This window comes from Saccostrea cucullata, unplaced genomic scaffold (assembly GCF_032062105.1).
Source record: "Saccostrea cucullata isolate Sc308-1 unplaced genomic scaffold, CSIRO_AGI_Scuc_v1 ctg3110, whole genome shotgun sequence".
In the NCBI taxonomy this organism is placed as follows: Eukaryota; Metazoa; Mollusca; class Bivalvia; order Ostreida; family Ostreidae; genus Saccostrea; species Saccostrea cuccullata.
Genome location: NW_026933755.1, coordinates 1,583 through 24,315, shown reverse-complemented (window position 1 = coordinate 24,315; position 22,733 = coordinate 1,583). Strand labels below are relative to the sequence as shown.

At 32.8% G+C, this 22,733-nt stretch overlaps 1 protein-coding gene across 1 annotated transcript in view; it reads left to right on the top strand.

The window, feature by feature from the left end:
* The window catches only part of LOC134239288 (uncharacterized), a 36,700-nt gene extending 19,314 nt beyond the window's left edge, over positions 1 to 17,386 (top strand). Inside the window, exons 6-9 of the mRNA XM_062721466.1 lie at positions 1,350 to 1,631; positions 3,557 to 3,671; positions 11,646 to 11,798; positions 17,207 to 17,386. Of these exons, the coding sequence (XP_062577450.1) occupies positions 1,350 to 1,631; positions 3,557 to 3,671; positions 11,646 to 11,798; positions 17,207 to 17,386 (730 nt within the window). The remainder of the gene's footprint in view (positions 1 to 1,349; positions 1,632 to 3,556; positions 3,672 to 11,645; positions 11,799 to 17,206) is intronic.
* Positions 17,387 to 22,733: the final 5,347 nt, after the last annotated feature.

The following is a 22,733-nucleotide window of genomic DNA, read 5'->3' as shown; positions in this document are numbered from 1 at the left end:
CAATCTTGGATTGATATTTTTTCACAGATGAATTTATTATACTATATCAACAGTAAACTATTGTATTAAGTTTAGGGCTGTACCAATATATTGATATTTTGATACGTATCGATATTCAAGAAAAATATCGTATCGAAAAGTAACTTCCAATATGTATCGGACAGACTTTTTTCTTCAAATTCTATTTAAAAGATGGGAATTTCAATCACCAAGGGTTATATTTTGACTTTTTTGAATTAAAACCTTCAATAATTATATAATTTCTAGAGAAAATAAAACAGTTTCTATAATTATTACAAAATACATAGAGAAATTTTTTTGAACATGTTGATTTTACTGTCATCGAAAGTTTTAAATGAAGTGTTATTTTTAAAGAAAATGAGACATGAACTTAAACATGGGTAATAAAAAAACACTTTATTGTTTTGAAATGTATACATTAAAATGATTTAGAATCCAATATATCGCATATCTCTTTAAAAAATATTTTATCATATTATATCGAAATTTTTGGTTCAATACACAGCCCTAATTAAGTTCATCTTAATTGTTTGTTAATTATCATATAGTTTTCTCTTAGAGAAAAAAAATAATCATTCTGTGTGTGTGTATTATTAAATGACGGAATTTTTAATCCCTGGCTGGATTCTGCTTGTATGTAGACTGTAAACTGTAGGGAGCAGAGTTATAAATGTGTAGCAAAACTTGAACCGGGTTGGAGATTTCTAATTAACTAAAAACTGGATTCGTGTTGAAGTTCAGCATATTATTTTATAGAATTTGAATTACATATTAAAAAAGTTTGTGATGAATACATTAGTATATTTCAATAATTTAAAGGTAAAAAAAAGGTTTTCATTTTAGAATTTCCCAGATTGCCCCTGATTTTCCCTAACCCATTTTAAACACACTTTGTTGCAAATGCAAATGTTAGAACAAAATATACCGAGTAGTTCAGCAGGGATTGTATAAATTTTATTTATCAGAATTTTTATTCACATGATCTAAATAAAAAAAAAGTTTTGTCTGCCATTGTAACTTCTTGGATTATTCAGATGAATATCTATGTCAAGTTCTATTTTGGGTATGATCATGCCATTTTTGACTGAGTTATGCCCCTTTGGACTTTGAAAAACTCTAATTGGGGGAATGCATGTTTTACAAACATTTCTTGTTTTTATATGAATCTGATGTCAACTTCTTATTTTTCTGTGCATCATCTTAATTGATATCATAATATCATCATCATAATTGAACTTGTGTATATAAACATGATGTGTTTATTCAAATCAGAGCAGGGGTATTACTAGTGAACAGTGACTCATAGATTTCTTGTTTTTTTTTTTAAGAGCATTTGGACCAGCTTTGGAGAAATTTGTACTGAGGTCTGTCATAATGATGAATTCAGCTATAATTGATTTTGCAAAGGAGACTATCAGTTTGACCAAAAGAGTATTATTTGGAGTTGAAAAGGAATATTCTTCAGGTGAAAAGGAGGCAAAGAAAGGGAAAAGTCAAGATGAAAATGCCTCAGAAGAGTCATTTGAATTTAGAGATATTGGTCAAAACACTGAAAACAGTTTCCAAAACTACTGTGAATTATTTGGAAGGATATTCTTTCTGCTAAAAGGGTAACATTTTAAATTTATTAACACTAGAAATCAATAATTTGAAGAGAGATAATTGCTAGACCAAATATGCTCAAATTTAGTTGTAAATGAAACTAGAATCAGTATTTTAGCTCACCTGAGCTGAAGGTTAATTTTATCTTTCTGATCACATTTTATCCAGTGTCTCTCAGAGTGTCCATCTATCAGTAATCTTTTTCTCAAATTTCTTCTCAAAACCACTTGTAAGTTTCAACCAAACTTGCTAAAAATCTCCCTTAGGTAAGAGAGATTCAAGTTTTTTAAATTAAGGCCACACCAATAAAATTTCTTGTTCTTCGGACAACTGACTCTAAGAATTAGGGCGAGCAAGCAATTTGATAATCATAATATTAATATTTTTATCAAATAATTTCCAGGCGAAGAAGTGAAAAAATAGAGCGAGCAATTATATATTTTTTTGTTTTCCTTTAAATTTCTAGAGAAAATCATTATAAAATCTTTTCCAATTCCCCTGATCATGTAAGACATTCAGTATTCCATATGTATAGTTATGATGAGCAATGGTGCCTCTTTCAATTGTGAATGGGATAGCATCTAAAACATGAAGTAAATTCGATCATTTGAAAGTTGTTGCATGCTCTGCTGACCTATTTGGTCCATGGGCCGCTTGTTAAATTTTATTGGCATTTGTTTTTTAATTGATTTGAAGGCATATTTTGTACACTATAAGGACTATGATCATCAAACATTGTCGGTTGATGCATCTTGGGTCCTCAAATAACGTCAGCTTAAAAGTAGGTCACTGTGTCCTACTTTTTGAACTTTGATTAACTCTTTCTAAAACATTTAATACCATTGTTTCAGACACTGAGAGGTTTAGAATCATCAAATCTTGTAAGTTGCTTCATCATGGATGACCATAAAATTTTATCAGTAGATGTATCTTGGGACTTTGAAAAAGTCAATCAAAAAGTAGGTTATGATGACCCAATTTCGACATTTTATGGCTATATTTTAAGTATTTTAGGTATTTATTGTCTTAAAATAACTTTGAAAACTTTTTAAGTTGATTCCTCTTGGGTTTTTGGAGAGTGACGACCAAAAAGTAGGTCACAGTGACCTACTTTTGACAATTTATGGCTTTATTTAAGTATCTCTGATATTGGCTTAGAATCATCAAACTTTGTCAATTGATGCATCTTGCATTTTTGGAGAATGACGTCCAAAAGTAAGTCAAGGTGACCAACATTTGACATTTCATGGCCTCATTTAAATATATCCTGTATTTATTGACATTAGAATCATCAAACTTTGATAGTTGATGCATCTTGGGTGTTCAGAGAATGTCGACTCAAATACTTATTGGCTTAGAATCTTTCTGTTATTGCATCTTGAATTCTCAGAAAACTTCAAACTTAAAATAGGTCATTGTGACCTTATTATGTTTTTTTTATAGCTTTATTAAAATATCTTCAGTCCTAATTGAATAAGAATCACCAAACTTTGTCAGTGGATGCAACTTGGGTCTTACGATACTTAGGGTTAGAGGTTTCAAATAGAATTGATAGGTACATTAGGTAATACGTACAAGAGCGATTCAAGGCCCTTGGGTCTCTTGTTTATGTCTTTGTTTCCATTTCTCATACTGTGGAATCACAAATTTTCGTGGGGGTTTAATTTTCGTTGTTTTCGTGGTATGACAAGACCCACGAATTCATGTCCACAACAATGTGTAAAATTTCACACACATAAGAAATCATTAATTCTTGATCCAAGAAATCAAATCCCCACGAACCAAAAATTTTTCCCCAAACCACAAAAATTTGACCCCACGAAAATATGTGATTTTACAGTATTTGTTCATACTGGTCAATTTTTATTCAAAGTTTAAAATACTGTATAAAAATGACTTTGCTCTGCTTTTAAAACAATATATTTTCCTTTAGTCACATCCCAGAGAGAATCTTTAGTTTTCATGGGAAAAAAGTGAGGAATACTCCAGATCTGGTCTATCATTTTGATTCAGGAATGTCATCTGAAGAACTCCTGTTTATGGTGGAGGTATTTTTGTTAAATTATGTAACTCGTTTAAAAGAGGACATAGACTAATTTTAGATATCTTGCCTAAGTCCATTTTTGTTCACTCAGAACAGCCTTAGCTATAATAATTAAATACATGTAATGATAAAATGCCTTTTTGAGTTATTAAGTTATGCATAAACAAAGCAATTCAGAGAATTGTGGGACCCACTATCAATGTGTTAGTCGATGGTATGTCATAATTTAAGCCCTATCATATCATGCAAAAGTAATAACCAAAGGATGACTGCACTAAACGCCGTTTTCTGGGTCTATTTTAATCTTTGCTGTCACATTTATTTTTATTTTTATTTTTGCCTTAATGGTACTTGGACACAGATTTGAAGTCAATATTTTCTCTATAATATTACGACCTATAGATTTTTAAAGTATTTCACACAAAAATTAATATAAAATCTTATTTCATATTTAAACATGATAAAAGTTATTCAAATTTCAAAATTTTTGGCAGGTTTGATTGACACATTCCTGCACTTTCACAAATTTTACCTTATTCTTAATCCTAAGAAAAAAATGGCAATCTTGTGTATTAATGAGAAATATTAAAACTTTTATCCAGAAAAATAATTTTATTCAGAGAATATATGTTAGAAAGCAAAATTCATTCACAAGAATTGCCATTCCGAAGTAAGAGTTGTGTACAGAGTTTAGCAAATCGAGCACACTCGTGTTGTGTACACACTTTTTGTAAACAGGGCAAGAGTTCTGTTTTTGTTTATGTTTACAATTCACCGGTTGCGTTTAGTCGTCACAATCTGCTTACCACAACTGCACGGACTGCCAATATATTGCGAGTTTGTTTTGCTTTCAAACATTTCTACTCTGAATTTTCTGGATTATAGTATTAATTAGGGCTGTCATGGGTACCTGAAATGACTCGGAACCGCAGAACAATTAATTCGGGACGGGTACGGTTCCGTTTTTCTGGAATTCGGTTCGGGTCCGATATGTATAATAGAGTAGATTTTACTATGAAAATGGCGTCAAAAATGAGAGATTTGTTAGTGCATTGTCATAAAATTTCAAAATGGCAGGAAAAAATAAAATCACCTGCCATGTTGACCTATAAGTTTGACATTGAACAGACAGAATGGCCGATTATCTTCTGTATGTAATTTACAGGCCAGTTGTATATTTCCCCCTTTAGGTGCGATTGTTTTTCTTTAATTTCTGCGAGTGCCGATTCAATCAGCCATGACATTTTGGTATAAATAGATCTTGACAAAATACGTACTCTATAATTTTATTTCCAAACCCATCTGCAAGGAGCATAAAAGTAGTAATGAGTGTTTAAAACATCAATGTTGTTTTTTTACCGCCATGATTGAATATGGGGTCGGACTAATAGCAGGAAACGAACAATGTTGCAAAGTTTTACAAAGGGAAAAAAATTAGTCTAGGTAATCTTTAAACATGATTATACATTGAATATCATTAGAGATACAAGTTTTATTTTTGGATTACTATTTTTAAAAATCATATTCACAAGAAATAAATACATGTACAAGTAAGAAAAGGTAGGACTAATATAAGTTAAATACCCATTGAATGGAATTTAAAAAAAAACAATCCCCATTCTGTTTCAATATATTTATTTTGTTTAAAAGGAAACAAAATAATATTTCCACCTTATTAAAAGGAAAATTAGTATTCATATTTGAATATTTAATGTAATAAAATGACTATTTTGTTAAAGGCTGACAGAAATCTGAGTTAGTTTAACTTTTCTATTGGCCTATAAGTTTAGGAAGATTAGGACAGAATGGCCTATAACTTTTCTGGTAAATATGCCAGATGTCTTATAATTACTGAAAAGTTATTTCAATCTGAAACCCTGAAAGGTGATTTAAATAATTTAATTGGTACAATTGTTGTCTAGTCAGCTAGGAGGCTACTTTAAACTAGTTATAATGTTGCAATTTCTAAGATTTAATGTGGAAATAATACAAATCATGAGCTTTCTTCTATTACCTACCCGACCCGAGAAACCCGAAACCGAACTTGAATAAATCAGAACCGACCCGACTAGGGCTGCCACGGTTCAGACATTTTTCGGTTCGGTTCGGTTCAGAAAATAAATTCTCGGTTTTCGGTTTTTTCGGTTCGGTTTTCATTTTGAGAATTTAAATAAAACATCTTTATATATATCAAAGGATAATAAGGATTAAGGACATTGTAGAAAGTACTATTTTGCTGACACAAATTTCTATCCATTTTATTCAACAGAACAAGTTGCTAAATGTAGCAAAAAATAACACAAAGTAATAAACTTCTCGTTTAAAATAAAATAAATATAGTTATGGACTAGAGTTATCACCAAATCACAAGTGTGGGAATACTTCACGTTTTTGAAAGAAGGGGACGTGGTTGACAAAACAATTACGGTATGCCATGTTTAAATGTCTTCGATGTAACCTGTATTTTTATTGGTTAAAGAACCCTTCATTGAAATAAACAACCAATCACAACGCGTGTTGCAAGCAAATTAGTATTATATAAAAGATAAAAAAACCGATCCGAATTCCGGAAAACCTGACTCGAACCGAACCGAATGCCATTTCGGAGCGGTTAACCGAGTTTTCGGTTAACCGTGACAGCCCTAGACCCGACCCGAAAAATTTTGGAACCGTGACAGCCCTAGTATTAATATTTTTCATTTATACACAACAAGATTGTCACTTTTCCTTAGGATTAAGAATAAAATAAATTTGTGAAAGTGCATGGATGTGTCAATCAAACCCGCCAAAAATTTGAAATTTTAATATCTTTTATATGAAATAAGATTTTTGATTGATTTTTGTGTAAAATGCTATTAAAATATAAAAGTCGTAATATTATAAAGAAAATAATAACTTCAAATCTGTGTACAAGTACTTTAAAGTCATTTGTTAAAGAGTTTGGTCTATTTCCAAATGAAAGGCAATGTCATAAAGCTTATAAACTGCGTTACAATAAAATAATTTGTTGTTTTCTTACCCCACCTCTCTGCAAATATCGGGAAATAAGACTTATCTACCCGATATCGTCCAACATTGCGATGTCGACGATGTGAACAATGTAAACAAAGATCCAAACAATTCAATGTTGACACGATGTCGACTCGATAATGACCAACATTGCAATGTTGACGATGTTAACGATGTAAACAAGAAAAATAGGTAGGGCAATATTGACACGATGTAGACTTGATATCGTCCAACATTGCGATGTCGACGATGTGAACGATGTAAACAAGATAATAAGAAGGCAATGTTAACAAGATGTTTACATAATATTGGTAAACGATGTAATATATATTATATACAGATATAAACAAAGGTATTACTGTCTTGTTGAATATGTTATGATATTAGAAGGACTAGTATTCTTACGATGTCGACAATATCGAAAAAACATCGTGTACTGGACATACCTCAACACTTTACTGCCTATGATCATGAAACTTAGTCAGTTGATGCATCTTGGGTCCTTTAACAATGTCAACCTAAAAGTAGGTCACCGTGACCTACTTTTTGAACCTTATGACTTAACCTTTTTAAAACATTTAATCCCATTATTTCAGGCACTGAAAGGATTAGAATCATCAATTCTTGTAATTTGCTGCATCTTGGGACCTTTAAACATATTTAAGAAAATGTAGGTCACTGTGACCTACTTTTAGAATTTTGCAGGCATATGTTTTCAAATTGTTTAAAAGGCATTTTTTGATTACCTTCAGACCAACAATCATCAAACTTGGTCAGGAGATGCATCTTGGGACTCTGAAAAATGTCGACCAAAATGTAGTGACCTACTTTCGACAGTTTAATGGCTATATTTAAGTATCTCCGGTACTTAATGGCTTAGAATCATCAAACTTTGTCAGTTGATGAATCTTGGGTTTTCCAAGAATGTAGACCAAAAATTAGGTCACAGTGACCTACTTTTGACATTTTATGGCTATATTTAAGTATCTTGAGTATTTATTGGCTTAGAATCATCAAAAACTTTGTGAGTTGATGCATCTTGGGTTTTCGGATAGTGGCGACCAAAAATAAGGTCACAGTGACCTACTTTTGACATTTTATGGCTATATTTGGGTATTTATTGGCTTTGAATCATCAAACATTGTCAGTTGATGCATCTTGGTTTTTCAATGAGTGACGACCAAAAATAAGGTCATGGTGACATACTTTTGACATTTTATGGCTATATTTAAGTTTTTCTGGTACTTATTAACTTAGAATCATCAAACTTTGTGAGTTGATGACTCTTGGGTTTTCGGTGAGTGACAACCAAAAATTAGGTCACAGTGACCTACTTTTGACATTTTATTGCTATATTAAAGTATCTGAGTTATTTATTGGCTTAAAATCATCAAACTTAGTCAGCAGATGCATATTTGGACTCTGAAAAATGTTGACTAAAATGTAGGTCATGGTGACCTACTTTCAACATTCTATGGCTATATTTATGGTACTTATTGGCTTAGAATCATCAAACTTTGTCAGTTGATGCATCTTGGGTTTTCGGAGAATGTCGACCAAAAATAAGGTCACAGTGACCTACTTTCGACATTTTATGGCTATATTTAAGTATCTTAGGTATTTATTGGCTTAGAATAATCAAACTGTGTAAGTTGATGCATTTTGGGTTTTCCAAGAATGTAGACCAAGAAGTAGTCCTTATTGGCTAAGAATCATCAAACTTTGTCAGGTAGTGCAACTTTGGTCATAGGATACTTAGGGTAAGAGGTTTCAAATATAAGTGATAGGTTGCACAATTTATCAGAAGAGCGATTCAAGGCCCTTGGGCCTCTTGTTATTTACTGGATTTTATTTTGGATGTTCATGATAAGCGATGGTTCAAAACATAATAAATAAATCTCTTTTTTCTTTTAGACTACGAACATATAGAGACACTCGAAAATATATAAATATAGTAAAAAAAAAACTGACATTTATCTGAGATAAATATAAAAAGAATCTTATAGACCTCTAAGAGAAAAAAGAATAACCCGTGGCTAGATGGGAATGGATTGAAACAGATATGGAAATTCACTATTGCCCAGCAGAATGTGTGTTTTCTTACACGTGGAATTTTAGTATTCACAGAGTTACCTGGGTATAGAAATCACGTGGTTAATTATAATATTCAACAAGTAACAAGGTCAAAATGGCCTGTTTACTATAGAGAAAGTGAACACAAGAAGAAACTGTTTTTTCTCTTTTTAACCATGAGCGCATGTTTGTCTATTGATCTCCTTTTAATATGAGGTAATATATATAAATATACAACAACCATAAAAAGGAGAACAAAGACAAACATGCGCTGACTATGTATTAAGCCTGTAAAAAGGTGGGCGTACTCATAATCCTACGGAGATTCCAGAATATGCAATGACCCCCTCCCAATAAAAAGACTTCGAACTTCGTAAATACGAACTTTTAATTAATGTAATTACATAAAGTTGCAGTTTAGACATTGGACATTTCTACCATTAAAAGAAATATGCCCATTTTTAAAATTAATTATGTCACAATTTTTAAGTTTCCGTAAGTGCAGTCATCCTTTCAACTTTTTGGTCAAAGTAAAAAATTATAGCATGCTCAGAAGTTTCTTGTTAGCATGGTTAGGTCACTTGCGTAAACTGTCTGATTTCGTCTGTCATCATTGTCTTCCACCATGTGTTATTGTTTGAACATTTTTATATTCTTTTCTGCAACCACTCAACCAATTTCTACCAAGTGATAGGGAGGTCGTGAGTTCGTATCTCGGCCGCGACTGACCTAGTCGTTAAAATGGGTAGCAACTGTTCCTTTGCCATGCGCTCGGCATTTTGAAGTGGAAGTTTTGGGTCCTTTGGATGAGACCTTAAAAACCGAGGCCCCTCTAGGGCTTTTGATTCTCCAAATCTGGGGCAGATTTTCGGCCCCTTTCCAAATGCCAAAAAGGTACCTTTTTTCCCAAAAGAAAGGTGTAAAATTCCCAATTTCCATAGCAAAATATGAATTTAAAAATAAAAGTCCATGAAACTTAATCGCAAAAAAACCAACAAACAACACATTTGCAAATGAAAGTGAAACCGTACCACTATTTTATTAGTTCGCACCAAATGCATTCGTAAACTGGTTGTGGGTTATCGTTTTTACAAAAATGTGTACTAACTATGAGTGCAGAGTATCTTGTCATGTAGTTTCGACAAAAACATCAATTTGGTTTCAAAAAGAGACATTTCATTTAAACATTAGTAAGCTGCACCTAGAAATAATCTCATGCTTTGGCAAGTTCAATCTCGCGCTGTAATGGTAAGCAAATTTTCCATGTGATTGAGGAAATTCGGGACTGTGTGACTGGTAATTGCATGTCACCTTGAAGACATAACCGAAAATCATCAGCACTCAAAGATAGTAATAACAAATCTTATGTACTTTCATAAATACCATAGCCTATGTATCCATGTATGTTCTGTTTAACTGTTTATTCAAAACAAGAGTTAAATTGATTACAAAATGCTAGAAAAGCGAAATTTTAGAATTTTTAAAAATGAATTTTGGTTAATATCCATCTTTTCCAATAATGACAATAATTTTCCCAATTTGAACAGCCCCGGCTCCAGTCCCAAAAAGTGGTGTGAGAGCCCTGCCCTTTCACTGCTCAATAGCCCTGAGTGCCAAGTAAAGGTCAAAATTTGAAGCCCTTCACCGGCATACCGTGACATCTCCATATGAGTGGGAAATATTCTTGAGAGGGACGTTAAACAATACATAATCAATCAATTTTAACCAAATTTAGCATTAAGCATCTATTGGTAAAGGGAAACAAAAATTGTGAATTTCATAGTCCTGCCCCCCATGGGGCCTGAGGGAAGGGGTCAAAACGGCTAAAATTAATCCAATCTTTAAAAAATGAAATTAAAAATCTTCTTTAATCCTGGACATCAAGCAGTCAAACTGTTAGAATAGATGAAATGGCTATTGGGTCCTCTACCAAAATTGTGAAATTCACAGCCCAAGGGACAGGGGTTCTAGTGCTAAGAAAGGGCTATATAGATCATATAGTGAAAATGCATTATTTCTTTGGAAATCTTCCTCTATGTTCCTGGGTATTAAACAAACTAACTTAGTAAATAATTATGATGAGGAAGAATACCCCTTCCAAAATTGTGTATTTTATTGCCCCGGGGTCAGGGTTTCTGGTGTTAGCAGGGTGGGGCTATATAGATCATATAGTGAAAATACATTAATTCTTTGAAAATATTTTCTGTTCCTGGGTATTAAATAAACTTACTAAGTTTATGGTTATGATGAGGACGAATGTCTCTTCCAAAATTAGCATGTATGAAATGATCATAAGGTCTGTGACAAGATAATTCCGAGCATGCTATGATTTTTTTACCATTGACCTTCACGATTGACCTTATTTGAAAAAAATAAAGAATCAACGTCAATGATAATTTCTAAATAAATGACATATGATAGGGTGTTCATATAAGACACAATGTCATAAAAAATAACATTTCACCCACAAATACACCGAAAGCAGGGGACCACAATTCTTTGAATTTGCTAGTTTATTTTATTCTATGAAAGTTTATTAAAAGAGAATATTAATTTTTAATTAAAAAAATTTATTATGCAAAAATGGCAAATAATCTCAAATTTAGGTCATGTGCACTTGAAAGCAAATAAGATTTGGAGGGATTCACAAACTTTACTTTCTATTGACAAGAAAGGAAGAAAAGTGAATATTTGCAGAGAAAATAAAGATTCTAAATTTTTTAAACATTGACTCTAGAAGCAAGATGGAACTACAATAAGAAGCAAATTTAGATTGAAACATTAAAGTTTTCATGATAAAATATTTTAGGAACATTATTGGAAACATTCAATGTCCTTAACATACATATAGCTCAACCTCTGTAAGTATTTATTTTTTTTTATTCTTTAATTATAGGTGAAAAAAGCCCCAGTAACAGAGAATGTGACAGATATAAGAGAGCTTGTTGGAAGGAATGTTTTAGGACAATTTGGAGCTGAGCTTTTTGGACAGTCATTGAACTCTGTATTTTTTCCTAATTCCCTTGGAGTCCTCTGTATGGAAACAAAAGTAAGAATTTTTACTTGTACAAACACAAGTAAACAGTAAATTTAAGAGTGTAATACATCACCACTTAATGGAAGAAAAATCTTTTTTATCTTAACCTGAGCTGTAAGCTCAAGTTAGTTTTTCTGATTACCCAGGCCATCATCCATCCATCTTTCTGTCCTTTTGTAAACTTTTCACATCTTTACCTTCTTCTCAAGAACAGTAATGGGCCAATTTTAAGCAAACTTGATACAAAGCATCCTTGTGTGAAGGGGATGGCAATTCTTAAAATGAAGGACAAAGCGGAGATAAAGCTGAAACTTATATGTGGAAGCATTTTAGGGTAGTGCTGTTTCTTAATTGTATAAAAAATGATCCTCTTAGTTGGGGCGACACAATAAGGAATCCAAATTTTACTTTGATATATATATTAGGATAAATCTTCTTAAAACTGACTGGTCCTGGAAATCTGAAGCTTATGTGGAACCATGGTAGGGTAGTGTCCAATCTTAATTGTTCATACAGTAGCTGCAATGGTATTGCTAACAAACCAATTGTGTAGAATCATTCTTGTATGTACCGGTGCAGGATCGTGTATGTATCACACTCAATCATTTGTGGTTTTAATCGTTCATGATGGTGCGATTAGAAAGGTGTGAATTTTGTTTTGTAATTTTTTATCAGACTGTTTTTTTTGAAAACCATTTCTTTTTTCCATTTATTTGCCTATTTATATCCAAAGAAAATGAATGAAGCACAATTTATTTAATGAATGCAGAACAAACTAATTATTGTTTGTGAACTTGTGAACATATGGATATGACATAATAAGTTATTCCATGTTTTTTTTATTCAGTCGTATCCCCCTTTCAGCATATTATGAAATCCAATTCAATCAAATTTTAGGGTCCATCTACATGTACGTCATCTGAGAGAACAAAAAAATTTTTTTTTATAAGTTGTAATTAATGACTGTTGGGTATTCTCGAGTATAAATTGTGCAAAGTACAGTGGTAAATAAGGTTCGCAAATGCTTAAATGCGGAACGATTCAAGACACATTACGTTATGACCCCCTCCCCAAAAAAACCATCAGGACTACCATCACGTACTAGACAGTACAAGAAGCTGGTGATAGCTATATAATTGTAAAGTCTTACTACTTTTGAATAAAAGCATATCTTAAAAGATTATTTAAAATACATATGTATGATTTATCCTTTATATGATATACCTAGTAGTGTATCAGCCCTGATACAGCGCCTGGGAAGTAGGGCTGTCTCGCCCTCAGGGCTGAGGTATCTCTTTCTCACATAATCACCAGTGTAAGATTGACTTGTCCGGTGTGAGACAGCAGTGTGAGATTTTTCTGTCTTACACTGTGTATTACTACGCCACGAACGAGAACGTAAACATTCAGTCATTATTTAAAGAAATTGTAACAATGTAAAAAATTATAACACATAATTAAATTGTTGTCATTTAACTTATTGATATAAACTTATTTTCATTCAAAATATTGTCGTATTTTCACTTTTTTAATGGCACTATTTTTAGATCGCGGAATGATTCTTCTTTTATGCTGTCGGATAGATAAGTTGTTTATTCAAAGTTTTTATCTTTCTGATTAATTTACACGACTGAAAATTATTTTGTCGGTTTACACTATGTGTAAACCATTTCAAGGTACGTTCTTTACGATGGTGTATGAAGATTTTTAATTAAATGGAAAATTAAAAAATATTTTTTTAGCCCCATCATGGCGACGTCATTGACAGAGCGTTATTTAGGATAAAATTATGCGAGAAAAATAATCATTCATTACATACTCGTGTGGGAATAGTAAAATTCCACCTCGGGGCCAAGATTCACGGAATAGGACTCGGCACAGCCTCGTCCTAGACTGAATCTTGTCCCCTCGGTGGAATTTCACTATCCCACACTCGTAGTAATGAATGATTCTATTAGTCTTGGCCCGTCGTCAAGGGGCTGTCTCGCCCTCAAATTTCAAATCATTATTTCTGTTTAATTTGTGTGAATTAAGAGTAAAATTCATATTTAAAATATTAAAAAGAATTATAATATATCGAGAAATTAAACCAAAATCTATAAAAAATATTATACATTTATTGACTGAGTTCGAGGGCAACATGCGTTTTGTCGGACCCAAGAACACAAACTGTCTGCCTGAGGCCGTTAGGCCGAAGGCAGACAGTTTGGTTCGAGGGTTCGACAAAACGCATTTTGCCGGAGAACTCTGTCAATAAATGTTTTGTTATACTTTTCATTTTATTTTATTTATTTTTTTATTTACATGTATTTTGTACTTTATTCCGTGATGTAACACCAGATCTATCACTGTTTAACACCAGCGAATGAAAATGAGATTAAGCTCCGCCCACTCTGTGACGTAAGCGGTCCAACATCTCTCCGAGCGGTCCAATACTCACTCAGCGGTCCAACATCGATTTTTTTATGCCCGCTCAGCAAAACATTAAAAATGTTAGACTTTTTTTCATATAGAATTGTATAGGAACAAATTTCTAAAGGTATAACAATTATTTATGTTAGAATGTTAAAAAAATGTTTTAAAAAGTGCGCCAAATGATAGCACTTGTGACGTGTGAGAGATAACCCTGGTTTACATCTAGGACAGCAACAAGTCATGTTTTGAAAAAAATGGACGTTAATTTGCTTCGACAGTAAGACAATACCATGTTTTCATTTATTAAATAAGCCATTTTTAAGTGAATATATATTGTAAACAAAACAAACAGTAGCTATAAATCTCAGACTTAAAATTTTTTAACGATTCATTGAAGAAGTTGTAACCCCGGTTCAATCCAAAGTGAAAGTAGAATATTTTTTTCAGTTTGGAACCTTTTAAATCTTTGTTATCTAATGTGCTTCGACATGAAGTGTTTCAAAACACCAGGACTTTTCTTTTCAATGACCAGACAATGCGAATCTCTCTCATAAATGATTATTGATCGACAAGCAACTTCTCAGGAACAACGAAATAAAGAAAGATATCTTTATTTTTCTTACGACAATTTTATATGAACTTTTTGATAAAAAAAATAGATATGTGTTCTATTCTTTGGTTTTAGATATATGATATAAACAACATCACACCACTGTTTTGATCTCGGCCCTGGTATCAGCCCTCGGGTGGTCTCGGCCCGCGCCCTCCGGGCTTGGGCCGATACCAACCGCTTGGGCTGATACCAGGGCCGAGATCAAAACAGCAGTGTGATATTCTATATATCACGTCACCATCAAATGCACATATAATGAGGAAGGATTAATGCTATATATGTATATTCTGAACCATGCAATCAATGAAATTCCCGACACTAGAATGGTTCATTCTTAATTTAAATGGATTTTATAAAGTTGAAAAATAATTATAAACATATGTAAATTTTATCTTGTATGATTCTGTTTGTGTTCACATGTTAAAACAGCTGTTGATGTTATTAATTTCCTAAAATATTGTGTAAAACCAGCATAAAGTAATGAATGCTAATGTTGCATATTTTTATACCCCCGCTCCGAAGGAGAGGGGGGTATACTGTTTTACCCTTGTGTGTCTGTCCGTATGTCTGTGTGTCCGTGTGTCTGTGTGTCCGTGTGTCTGTGTGTCCGTCCGAAACAAATTTTTGTCACAGTTTTCTCAGAAACTACTCATTGTAGATGCTTGAAATTTTAACACAATCTTCTCTGAGGCATGCCATATGGTGGGATACATTTTCGCTCAAATCCGATGTCAACTTCCTGTTTGTCTGTGCGTCTGTCCGTTTCATACATAACAAATTTTTGTCGCAGTTTTCTCAGCAACTACTCATCGTAGATGCTTGAAATTTTAACACAATCTTCTCTGAGGCATGCCATATGGTGGGATACATTTTCGCTCAAATCAAATATCAACTTCCTGTTTTTCTGTGTGTCTGTCCGTTTCATACATAACAAATTTTCGTCACAGTTTTCTCAGCAACTACTCATTGTAGATGCTTGAAATTTTAACACAACCTTCTCTGAGGCATGCCATATGTTGGGATTCATTTTCACTTAAATCCGATGTCAACTTCCTGTTTGTCTGTGCATCTGTCTGTTTCATACATAAGAAATTTTCATCACAGTTTTATCAGCAACTTCTCGTTGCAGATGCTTGAAATTTTAACAAAATCTTTTTTAAGGTATGCCATATTGTGGGATACATTTTTTTCAAATCAGATGTTAACTTCCTATTTGTCTGTGCATCTGTCTGTTTTACACATAACAAATTTTCGTCACAGTTTTCTCATTAGCTATTCATAGCGGATGCTTGAAATTTTATTACACAATTTGTTGAGGCATGCCATTATTGGGATTAATTTTTATATGAATCTAATGTCAACTTCATATATTTCTGTGTGACTGCCTGTTATTGAACTTGCATATATATTAAATTTTAGTGCTTATTTACATCAGAGCTATATTCATAGCATTCGCTCACAATTTTATTGTTTATTTCTGGACTTACTTTTTATTATGAATCTGATGTCAACTCATTAACTGACACGAATTTTTAATTGAACTGAAGATTTTTATTACACAAAAAATAAAAGTGGTTTATGCTTGGGAACATATTCAATTTCATTAACATTTACTGATTTTTCATGAAAAATGGAATTTAATGGCAACTGCTGTATGGTGTTATAATTAAATGTGTACTGTAACATATTACGTCAATTTTATATAATTTGATTTTAGCTTTGATCTTATTGAAAACGAAACATAAGGGACTTGCATTAATAATGGTAGTTTAAAAAAAGTAAAATTCCTTGGCCGCATGGAGCCAATAACATACTTTGTTCTTTGAACTCTTGAAAAGCAATATAATTTTACATCCTAAGTTGTTAAATTATTATAGAATTAAATTAAAAGGAATGACTCTAATTCTTAGCCAAATTATCGAGTATAATCTAGTTTTGGTCAGTCTACGCTTTTTTATAATCCACTTTATGGATTATGCCACTTTATGGATTATGAAACGTAAACTTACCCAAACCATATTATACTCGATAATTTGGCCAAGAATTAGAGTCATTCCTTAAAAGTAATTGAAAGTAATTAGTTACATTCCAAAGTAATTGACCCAAAGCCTTACTGGATGGGTACACAATAGTTGATTAAAGTTTTTCTTTTTAACCAGTGCTCAGGTGAGCCATCAAGTGTTATATCTAGCACATTCAGATAGTGTCTGAACTATACTAACTTGCTGAAAGAAATTATTTCTTCAAAATACAGTACATGCAAAATATAATACATTTACAGTATATTATGCAAGGTATACATGTAGTACATGTAGCAACTTTTAGGGCCTGTACAAACATCCTTTTTGCAACAGTTGAAAGTTTACACACTGGTCTCTCCTTTCTTTTGTAGTTAATTTTTGCTTTCCTGAAAATATCAAGACAGCATTCAGACGGCATATATAATGGAATCAGAGGAAAAGCAGATGATCCAGGGATCATTAAGTACACTGAACCATTTGACATGCTGAGAGCAGAGGACAGATTGAAAATGGCAGAGTTTATGTTTTGGTTAGGAATTGTCTTAATGTAATGATGAAATTTTATTTTGTAAAAATGATGAAATCAATATTTCATGATACCCTTGCCCCACACATTAACACAATATACCTTTCATTTTAAAAATTAATGCTTTTTCTACCATATTATTTTGTTAGCTTTGAAATTATGCCCATGAAAACAATTAAAAAAAGCTTGTTTGCAAACATTGAACCCTTTATATTGAAACGACTCCAAAGTAAATATTTTTTTATCATAATTGTATGAAGTTTTCAGTTAAAACTGCCATAGCGACCCACTGTATAAAGATGTGTAACTTGTAAAATTTTTTAAATCATGAAATTTTTGAGAAGTATATTTTGGATGAGTACTCATACTGTATGACTTAAAATCGCAGAGAAAGTAGGGGGTCAGTGTTCAACACGGGGGTGGGGGGGTGTTAGGGGGCCACAATAGATATAAGAAGAGGGGAATTATGGTGAAGAACGGCATCACAAAAGTTACTCAGGTGAGACATGTGTCCTAAGGAGCCATTTTCTGTTTCTTTACTTCATTTTGTAAAACTTGCTGCAAATTATCAGGTTCTAAACTGTTTATTTATGTAGACTCTATATTATTTAGTTAACATTTGTCCTTGTTAGCTTTGTTCCTCATATATATTATTTAATGGACTTTTGGACTTGAATACTTCTTTTATTAATAAAATTTATCATACTTTTGATAATTTACCCAGTGCAAAAGTTTTGTATGCATTTACATTAAAAATTTTGCAAGTTCAATCATGAACAAAATAGATGTAAATTTTAACTTTTTAAAAAGTTACACAATTCATTGTATTAACAGTGCAATTTTTGCCAATTTACATTAAATACCTAACATTGCTTTGCTTAAATGTATAAATGTGTACATGTACTTGAACCATTCTGTTGTCACCTGTCACTTAAATAATGATTTCAAGATTGTTAGCATAAAAGTGTAGCATTGCACACTTGAATTATAAATATAAACATTATCATTCCTTCAGGACCATAGTTTACCAGGAAGATCTAAGATAAACCTACAGACCACGAAGTACGGGGACGAAGTTTACCGTGGATGTTTTGAAGATACGTCGTCCAATCATTTATTTTCTGTCCTGGCGTCATCAACCAGTACACAACAAATGAGTCCTGATTGGTGCATTCATTTGTGTAGGTAAGATGAGTCCTGATTGGTGTATTCATTTGTGTAGGTAAGATGAGTCCTGATTGGTGTATCCATTTGTGTAGGTAAGATAAGTCCTGATTGGTGTATTCATTTGTGTAGGTAAGATGAGTCCTGTGTAGGTAAGATGAGTCCTGATTGGTGTATTCATTTGTGTAGGTAAGATGAGTCCTGATTGGTGTATTCATTTGTGTAGGTAAGATGAGTCCTGATTGGTGTATTCATTTGTGTAGGTAAGATGAGTCCTGATTGGTGTATTCATTTGTGTAGGTAAGATAAGTCCTGATTGGTGCATTCATTTGTGTAGGTAAGATAAGTCCTGATTGGTGTATTCATTTGTGTAGGTAAGATTTAATCCTGACAGGTAAGATAATGTTAATTGTTATTCAATTTGTGTACAAGATGAATTGATTTCTTGTTATTTTCATTTGTGTAGGTAAGCACACCTGATTGGTGTATTGACATTTGTGAGGTAAGATGAGTCCTGTTTGATGTTTCATTTGTGTAGGTAAGATGAATCCTGTTATTTATATATTTGTGTAGGTAAGGTATGCTGACTTTGTATTCATTTGTGTAGGTAAGATGAGTCCTGATTGATGTATTCATTTGTGTAGGTAAGATGAATCCTGATTGTTGTATATTCATTTGTGTAGGTAAGGTGAGTCCTGATTGGTGTATTCATTTGTGTAGGTAAGATGAGTCCTGATTGGTGCATTCATTTGTGTAGGTAAGATGAGTCCTGATTGGTGTATTCATTTGTGTAGGTAAGATGAGTCCTGATTGGTGTATTCATTTGTGTAGGTAAGATTGAGTCCTGATTGGTGTTCATTTGTGTAGGTAAAATGAGGCCAAATTGGTGTACAAAGCATTTGTGTAGGTGAAGATGATTTTGAATTGGTGTGTTCATTTGTGCAGGTAAAATAGGCCTGATAGGTGTATTCATTTGTGTAGGGTAAATGAGTCCTGATTGGTGTGTTCATAATTGTGCAGGTAAAATGAGGCCTGATTGGTGTATTCATTTGTGTAGGTAAGATTAATCCTGATTGGTGTATTTATTTGTGTAGGTAAAATGAGTCCTGATTGGTGCATTCATTTGTGTAGGTAAGATGAATCCTGATAGGTGTATTCATTTGTGTAGGTAAGATGAGTCCTGATAGGTGTATTCATTTGTGTAGGTAAGATGAGTCCTGATTGGTGTGTTCATTTGTGTAGGTAAAATGAGGCCTAATAGGTGTATTCATTTGTGTAGGTAAGATGAGTCCTGATTGGTGTGTTCATTTGTGCAGGTAAAATGAGTCCTGATAGGTGTATTCATTTGTGTAGGTAAGATGAGTCCTGATTGGTGTGTTCATTTGTGCAGGTAAAATGAGGCCTGATAGGTGTATTCATTTGTGTAGGTAAGATGAGTCCTGATTGGTGTGTTCATTTGTGCAGGTAAAATGAGTCCTGATTGGTGTATTCATTTGTGTAGGTAAGATGATCATGATTGGTGTGTTTATTTGTGCAAAATGTAAATTATGATTGGTAGGTGTATTCATTTGTGTAGGTAAGATGAAAGAACTGATTGGTGTGTTCATTTGTGTTGGTAAAATGAGTCCTGATGGTGCATTCATTTGTGTATTATGTTGTCAGTTGGTGTGTTCAAAACTGAATATGAAAAAAAACATTGGTGTATTCATTTGTGTAGGTAAGATGAATCCTGATTGGTGTATTTATTTGTGTATAACATCAGTAAATGAATCTGATTTGCATTTCATTTGTGTAGGTAAGATGTCATTAGGTGTTGGTCACTTTTTATAAAAATTATGAATCCTTTTTTTCATTTGTGTAGGTATATATAGTCCTTTTATGTGTTCATTTTTGCAGGAAAAATAATGTATTTTAAATTGTGTGTATTCATTTGTGTAGTGTAAGATTCATTTGTGTTCATTTTACCTTGGTAACATTTTTATGAATCCTGATTGGTGTATTCATTTGTGTAGGTAAGATGGGTCCTGATCGGAGTATTCATTTGTGTAGGTAAGATGAGTCCTGATTGGTGTATTCATTTGTGTAGGTAAGATGAGTCCTGATTGGTGTATTCATTTGTGTAGGTAAGATGAGTCCTGATTGGTGTGTTCATTTGTGTAGGTAAGATGAATCCTGATTGGTGTGTTCATTTGTGTTGGTAAGATGAATCCTGATTGGTGTATTCATTTGTGTTGGTAAGATGAATCCTGATTGATGTATTCATTTGTGTTGGTTAAAATACTGAAAAAATTGCAACGAAAGGGAAAGGGTCTGATTTAGAATCTTGAAATAAAAATCAGTAAATCAGATTTGAATAAACCAATATACACTAGAAGAATTAAGCAGCACTTTTAGCTCACCTTGACAAGGATTTTCTTCTAGTTTTGCAGCATAATAGGGCTCGACATTAACTTTTTTCCATACTTGTCCATTCGGACAAGTGACCAAGATATTTACTTGTCCGAACTTCAACTTCACTTGTCCGAAAAAATTTTCAGTGAATATCTTATTCTGTCAACTTGAAAACTATTACATAAATGAAAAAAAAAAATTAAACGTGCTTGATTTATTAGTCTTGTTATTGATAAAAAAGACAAACACATATAAAGCAAAATTTTATCTACACAACCTGACCTGACAACAACATAAATGTTTGCAAGTGAATCTGTAATTCAATCAGATTTATTCCAAATCGTCAAACATCGCAAGATCTATGCCATGCAACGGTATGGATGCAATTAGTGAATATCGATCCCGATCAAGTGTTAAACTTCAACTTACATAGCGATTGATATCGGGATCGAAATTCGGGTTTATGTACTGCTTCCGTTAAATGACAGGTATTCGATAAACTTATCAATTAAATCAATAGTTGTTTTTTTTATTATTATTCAAAGACTTCTATACATGAAAAATCACTAAATGTCCAATCGGACAAGTGCCCAGCAATATTCACTTGTCCGTAATTGTTTTTCATTGGTACCGGACAAGCGGACAAGCGTTAATGTCAAGCCCTGCATAATTCATAATTATCTAAATATTTTAAAATTGGTATGATGTTTTAAAGGAATCACTTATTATTGTAAATTCATGGATGTGTAACAGAGTTTAAAGTGGCTATATGTGTTGTAAATAGTGAGGCCACGCTCCTACTAGCACTAGATACCGTATTAGTAGAAATTTTAGCGAGGATTTAATTTTGGCATTATTAGCAAGGGTGCTGACATCACTAAAATTGAATATCGCTAAATATTAATTGCGTTTTATTTGTAATAGCTTCTTTAGATAACATATTAAATTTGCTAAATTACTTCTCGCTAAAAATAAAATACTAGTTCTTAGGTAGAAATCGCTAAATTTGCGTCTCGCTAAAATTTCCACTTATACGGTAGTGGGTTAACCCTTTAGCTCAGTTGTAAGAGTTGGATTTCAAATCTAACAGTTGTAGGTTCAAGCCACAGTGTGGACACCCCTAACTAACTGGTCATAAAAAGTTTAGAATAGATCTCTAAAACACTCATACCAATCTTTCTGTTTGTGTTTTGCAGTAAAACCTGTCCTATCTGACCACCATTGGTTAGAGAGAAATTAGCCAAATAAGACAACATTCTGTATTAATCAAAATTAAACTGGTATATTTATTGAATGAAACAATAATTTACATTATAATAGGCATAATAATATACATACTTATAATAGGTATGATTTAAGAAATAAATTTATCATTGAATGTTGCTGAATAACCTCCGAGGTCGAATTGTTGTTTGAAATATAAAAGCCGAGGCGTTTTTTCCGTTATTTCCTGATTATGACAATGAGCACACGGCGGGGTTATTCTCAGCATCATTCACGACAACAAGGACTTTATGTTTCTACCAGGGCGATGAATACGGCCTTATTTTGTATTCCTTGTTTAGAAAAACGAATTAGGTCACCATGTCTCGATTACCTTATTTATTTAACACCAGAGAGAAATTTTGTTGACTTACCTATATATGGAATGCAGATGATTTGAGCTTTCGTTGCATTGAAAATAGTCTTTTTTACTTACAAATTTGTTCGTAATATGTATTGATCAGTTAAAATGAATATACAAAAACAAAATCATGTTCTTGTTTTACTGCTAAAATCACGTTGTTTAATGTGTAGGGAGGTCCGTGGAATAGCCC